The 6,457-nt window shown below is 47.6% G+C and overlaps 1 protein-coding gene across 1 annotated transcript; it reads left to right on the top strand.

Annotated features, from left to right (window-relative positions):
- The first annotated feature begins 648 nt into the window (after positions 1 to 648).
- On the top strand, positions 649 to 5,980 carry LRRC14B (leucine rich repeat containing 14B). Its single transcript, XM_015417737.1, has 2 exons — positions 649 to 1,582; positions 5,075 to 5,980. The coding sequence occupies exons 1-2, from the start codon at positions 678 to 680 to the stop codon at positions 5,718 to 5,720; spliced, it is 1,551 nt and encodes a 516-aa protein (XP_015273223.1). The 5' UTR covers positions 649 to 677; the 3' UTR covers positions 5,721 to 5,980.
- Positions 5,981 to 6,457: the final 477 nt, after the last annotated feature.

Raw genomic sequence — 6,457 nt, 5'->3', positions numbered from 1 at the left:
TGGATGACCTTGGGCAAGCCATAGTTCTGTCAGAGCTGTTCTCTCAAGGACAGTTCTGGAAAGAGCTCTCTCAGCCCCACCTACCTCACAGGGTGTCTGTTGTGGGGAGGGGAAGGGAAAGGAGTTTGTAAGCCGCTCTCAGACTCCGAGTGAAGGGCAGGGGATCAATCCAATCTCCTCCTTCTCCTCCTCTTTCCTTGACCAACAAAGTTTTATTCGAGGTAACACTTATGTCAAGGTATGGTATATCAAGAATTTTACAGACTGACAATAGAAACAAGAGTCTTCAAAATGGTATTGATTTTTACAGCTGCCTCCCTCTCTAAATAAGTTTGATTGCATGTAAGTTGTCATAATATTTATTCAAAAAATTCTTGTGTGTATGTGTTTCACTGCAGCAGACGGGTCTCTTTAACTCTCAGCCACAGATTTAAAAGAAACTTGTGATTACAAAAGATGATGTCAGTGCGATTGTGTGCGCATAAATTAAATGTCCATGGATTAAACTTGTCAAGGGTCTGGCACCAAAGCAGTAACATCAGATTTGCATGTGACGTCTCAGTTTGCTTTCCCACATACCCTTCACCCACCCAAACAGTGGCAGCTGCAGCTAAAAATAGAGACTGCCAAACTGGAGAGTGCCTCCATTTGGATACAGAAGAAGACGGACGGCAGCCATGCGCTCCCTGCGGTTCATGAGTGCGGAGGCTCTGGTGTCCGACACGCAGCGGATCAGGAGGAATCTCAGCAGCGTCGCCCACAACCTTTTCCCCCTTCTTTTTAAGGCCAGTTTCTTGCAGGAGCAGGGCGACGTGATCCATGACCTGGTCGAAAACTGGCCGCTGCCCGAACTGAACATTGGGGAACTGCTGGGCAGGACAGCAGACCACCCGGAGGACCTCAGCAGCAGAGCCTGCTGCGTGTGTTTGTCCAGCTGTCTGGCCGGCCTGAGAGACTACGTGCTGAATGGCTCCTCTCCCTATGCAAAGCGGCTTAGAACGGTGGACCTCACGGGCATCAAGGATGTGGAAGTCCAACTCTGCAGATGTCAGAAGGCCCTGGGGCGCTGGGCCAGGACGGAGTTGCTCTGCAAGATCTGCTTCGACCTGCTTGTCGATATTCAAAGGCTGCAGCTCGGCCCCGGCCTTTCCGAGATCTCTGTCGATGTCCTCGTCGACCTCTTTGTTACCGAGAGAAGCTACGAGCTGGCCGTCCAGGCCTTGTTCTTGAGGCACCACAGCCCGCTGAAGATTCGCTGTGTGGCCTTCAGAGTGGACAACCTGGCCCCCCGCAAGCTCTTTTACATCATAAAGCTCGCGGAGCCCGCTTTGCTGCGCCGATTCGAAGTGGTCCACAACGTCCGGCTGGAGATGGAGCACTTGCAGGTGCTGTTCAATAACGTCCACTTTCCTCGGCTGACGGCACTCCTGCTCCCTGCGAGGACCTTTGACGTGAGGAGATTCACCCCAGAGGACGAAGCCACGCTTGCAAGCACCGGAGAGAAGCTGAGCCAGATGACCCAACTGACGGAGCTGAGCCTGCCCTTTTCCCCCCTCACGGGAAGGATACGCAGACTGCTCAGGTGAGGTCGTTTGGAATCATTCTTACCGGAGTGATAAGCATGGGGGGAAATAGGCAAAAATACTTAAATACTCAGAGTTTGCAGTGGATCTTTGCTCAACTGGAGAGGAGACATTTCTCTTCTATGTAAAAAGCTTTATTTCTAAGGGAAAGGGTTCAAATGGAAAGCTACGAAATAACAAAGATATCTAGAGCTACATTTTTACATGCTTACAGCACAGAACACATGGTCACACAACAATGGAGATTTCCCTTCTTGACCCCTAGAAGGAATTCACCTGAAGACAGTAACCAATGATTGCTAGTAAACAGACTTAGGTTTTCCCGGGCTGTCTTCCCATTGGCTTTGAGTCAAGTTTCCCTTCCAGGTCAGTCTAAATAATAGCACACAAGGTATATAGATTAACCCTATAATGACTAGAATATAGACCTTGCAACTAGTTTTCCCTTTAAATATGCTCTTCTGTAAACTGGGTAGATTTGGCTGCCACCAGGAATTTAAGGATTTCCAAACCTTCTCTCTGTTTCTCTTACTGGTAGGGTAACACAGGGTCTAGACTTTTCAGGATCTAATGTGGTCCTGAGGAAGAATTGATATGACTTCTGGGACATATTTAAATAAAATTGGATTTATTGAAAGAGGAACAAAACAAGAGGTTGGTTATTATGTAACTGGCTGGGAATAAGGTTCTTGTAAATATATTTGTCAACTGTATCACACACTGTCAGTTTTAGTCCTGACAGGAATCTCTCACTTAGGCGACCACACAGTTTAATCTCTTGGTAAATTTAACTTCTTTAAGAACTTTAAAGATTCACTATTGAAGATATATGCTGCTCTTTCTCTCTCAGATACCACACAGAACAAACTGAACTCTCACTGACAGAACAACATCAACTGAACTTTTTTCAACTCCACTGCTTCTCACTAACTGACTCTCCTAACTGTCTTTCATAACTGACATTCTGACACACCCACACAGATTCACTTCAAAAAACCCTCCCACACTCTGTCATCCACCAATCACAGCACATTTCTCTCTCCCAATCATTCTAGTCTAACACCATGCTCTTCAAACAAGCATTTAAAGGCACATACACTCTCATAAAACAAGGAACCGTTACAGTTGGTGATTTCTGTTTCAATGTATCTGAATCTTATACCCAGGGGTCATTTCCTGCCGCAGTGCCCCAGAGTGGTGCTCCAGCAGTAAGGAGCCCAGGCCCCGCACCCCGACCGCAGAGAGACTCAGGGAGGGGGGATTTAAATGCCTGGGTTCCCTGCCCGATCTTTTCCAGGTGCCTCGCACCTGCGGGGCACCTAGGAAGATCAGGCAGGAAACCCAGGCATGTCCGCCTCCCTGTCCTCCCCGTCTCCAGCCAGCCTGCTGCTGAACTGCAGGCTGTGGAAGGTCGGTAGTTCAGCAGTTCGAGACCCGAGTGTGCCGCATGATGGAGTGAGCTCCCGTCTCTAGTTCCAGCTCCTGCCCACCTAGCAGTCCAAAAGCAAGAAATTGCAAGTAGATAAATAGGTACCACTTCGGTGGGAAGGTAACAGCGTTTCATGCGCCTTGGTGTTTAGTCATGCTGGCCACATGACCATGGAAACGTCTTCGGACAGCGCTGGCTCTTCGGCTTTGAAACGGAGATGAGCACCGCAACCCTAGAGTCGGATTCGACTGGCTTTCGAGCAAGGGAACCTTTACCTTTTACCTCTTTTTCTAGGAAGTGACCCCTGTTTATAACCATGCTTCATCAAACTTGATCCCCAAATGATGGAGGACTAAGCAATCCCTGGACTATTTATTAAGAGGCTGGTGGCAGTGAAAACTGCCAAGCTGCAGGTGACTAATGTTAACCCCATAGGATTTTCAAGACAAGAGACATTCAGAGGTGGTTTGCCATTGCCTGCGTCTGTGTCAAGACCTTGGTATTTCTTGGTGGTCTCCCATCCAAGTACTAACAGGGCTGACCCTGCTTAGCTTCCAAGAACTGATGAGATCGGGCTAGGCTGGGCCATCCAAGTCAGGGCAATTAAGTGGTTAGGAGGTTTAATTCCTCTAAGGAACGATGAAGCATTGATAATTTTACCTTTGGGTGGAGATGACTCATATACATTGAGTGTTATTCTTGAGGTTTAAGTGAACCATGGAAGGAGTCCTCTTCCCTACCTCAAAGTCTGCATGACTGAGGGGATTGTAGTTTACTTCCTTCTCCGTGTCTGCTCTTATTCCTTAGTGGTTTATCTTGGTTTGATCATCTTGTCCTAACCTATGAACTAATCAATAAAATTAAGTACAGCATAACTTTCCAGGTGAGGAGCAAAGCCTTTGAGGTCTCTTACAGCCTGTTGGTACCTGATCTGGATAGCCCAGGTTAGCCCGATCTTGTCAGATCTCGGAAGCTAAGAAGGGCTGACCCTGGTTAGTAGTATTTGGACGGGGGACCCCCAAGGAATGCCAGGGGCATGATGTGGAAGCAGGCAGTGGGCAACCACCTCTGAACGTCCCTTGCCCCGAAAACCCAGTGAGGTCGCCAATAAATCAGCTGTGATTTGACAGCAAAGAAAGCAAACCCACAGGTACTATGATTCTGTGTCCATAATCCTGCCTCTCGTTTCTCACAGGGTGCGTTCAGACGGGCCGTTTAGTCCGCTTTCGGCATGCTTCAGTAGCGGATTTTATATCCACGTTCACACACCCAACATCTGCGCACCGTCCCCAGCCGTCACTTTCCGACTCAAACCCCCTTTAAAACCGAGTATTTTGTTACCTGGTCCCCATGTGGTGTTTTCCCGATTCTCCGGTTCTAGACGCACTTTTCTGATGTCTGATCGCTCCTGCGGTGTTGAGCCACTTCCGCTCAGAAGCCCGAGGCTTCCACTCTTCACTCACCATTTTATTTTAGCGTTGGCGGTATGCACACAGGTGAAGCTCTGCTCCCGTGTTATTAAAAACAATGTTTAAACGGTGCCTAGTTTTGTTGGTTAGATGAGTTCGGGATCTCATGGAGGCCAGTTTCAGGGTAAAGTTTAAAGGGAAGTGTTCCTTTAAAGTTTAAAGGGAAGTGTTACAGCAGTTGGGTTGAAGTGGAAATCGCTGTTCTGCGCGAAAATGTTAATTCTACAGATGGCCGCCTGTGCGCATGCGCAAACTGAGAGAAAAAAAACACAAACGCACGCTCCCGCATGTGGACGGCGGGGAACGATGTGGCTGTGCAGCGATTCGGAACAAGGAGGTGAGTGTGATCACGATTCTCCAGGTTAAAGAAAAATGCATTGGGACCGGAGCAATTTAAACTGCTCCCAGCATGCCGTCTGACCGCACCCGTACATAAGTTTTAGTGATGTCAACAAAACTTGATCTCCCTTCACTGATGGTGCAGGTGGCATCCATTGTGTATACGGTTATTGTAAACTCGATGATGATTTGATAAATATCCAGTGGATTTTTGCAGGGTTTTTTTACTCTTGTTCTTGCACTTAACTTTTCAGCCCGCTGAAAACTCCTCTGAAAGTGCTGGATGTCTCTAACTGCTCCTTAAACCATGCCGATATGGCTTATCTAGCCAATAGTCTTCATTCTAACCACCTGGAAGTCCTAGATATCAGTGGACATGATGTGACTGACCTATACCCATCCACCTTCTTCAAACTTCTGAACCACTCATCTCACACACTGAAGAGCCTCACCCTCGAGGAGTGCAACATTCAAGACATCCATGTCAACATGCTGATTTTGGGTCTGGTCCCCTGCCGGAAGCTGGAGGAGCTGAAGTTCCTCGGGAACCCTCTGTCTTTTCGAGGGTTGAAATGCCTTTTCAATATTTTCATTGACTTTCCTAGACTGAAATATATCGAATTCCCAGTCCCGAAAGACTGCTATCCAAACGACATCACTTACCCAATTCAAGAAGCTGATCTTTCGAAATTTGATCACCAGAAATATGAGAGGATAGCAGAGGAACTTCACATGATCTTACTGGAGGCCAAGCGTGAGGACATCAAGGCTGCTACGCCGCTTTTTGGCAGCTATGATGCAGCGGTACAAGAAACGGGGGATGAACTGGGATCCGTTCTGCTGCAGTCTTTCAGAGAGGCCCTAGAAGGCTTCAGTATGGCGCTTCGGGAAATCAACTGAAGTTGAAAGCTGACAAGTGGTACTCTTCAAATCCATGAGTCAAAGTCAAGTGTCCATTAGTTGCTATTGTGCAGAATCTAGTGCATTTAGGGCAGCCTATCATGGTGTTCTCTTGCACAAGCACAACTGAAATAAAGAAAGAGCACTTCCTCTTCTCCTCCCACCCTTCAAGCAGAGTGATTTCTAGTAATGTAACCTAGATATTTGGCCCTTTTCTCCCTGGTCCAGTTCCCCAGTCTAAATTACACCTATCTCTCTATCCCCATGAAGATGTTTTAAACCCCAACGAGCAGGGCTATTTTTGGACAGGAACGCACAGGAACGGAGTTCCGGCTGGCTCCCAAGTTGGCCACGCCCAGCAGGAACTCATTAGCATAATAGGCCACGCCCAACAGCAGAAACTCATTAGGATTGGCTACTTTAGGGGTGTGTGGCCTAACATGCAAAGGAGTTCCTGCTACAAAAAAAGCCCTGGGTGTTGACAACAAACAAGGTAAACAGAATAAGAAGCAAAAGGTGGGACCACACTTCTGGTAACATGGGGGTACGGCCTAGTATGCTAATGAACTGTGTTGTCAGAGGTGTGGCCTAATATGCTAATGAGTTTCTGCTGTTGGGTGTGGTCTATTATGCTAATGAGTTCCTGCTGGGCTTTTTCTACAAAAAAGGCCCTGCCAACGAGTAAACAAAATGCAGGTACCTCCGACATGTCTAGTAGCAGTTTGGACAGTGGTTTA

This window comes from Gekko japonicus, unplaced genomic scaffold, assembly GCF_001447785.1.
Source record: "Gekko japonicus isolate JY-2015 unplaced genomic scaffold, Gekko_japonicus_V1.1 scaffold97, whole genome shotgun sequence".
NCBI classification, from domain to species: Eukaryota; Metazoa; Chordata; class Lepidosauria; order Squamata; family Gekkonidae; genus Gekko; species Gekko japonicus.
The sequence above is the reverse complement of the archived record's forward strand: the minus strand, read 5'-3'. Positions and strand labels throughout refer to the sequence as shown.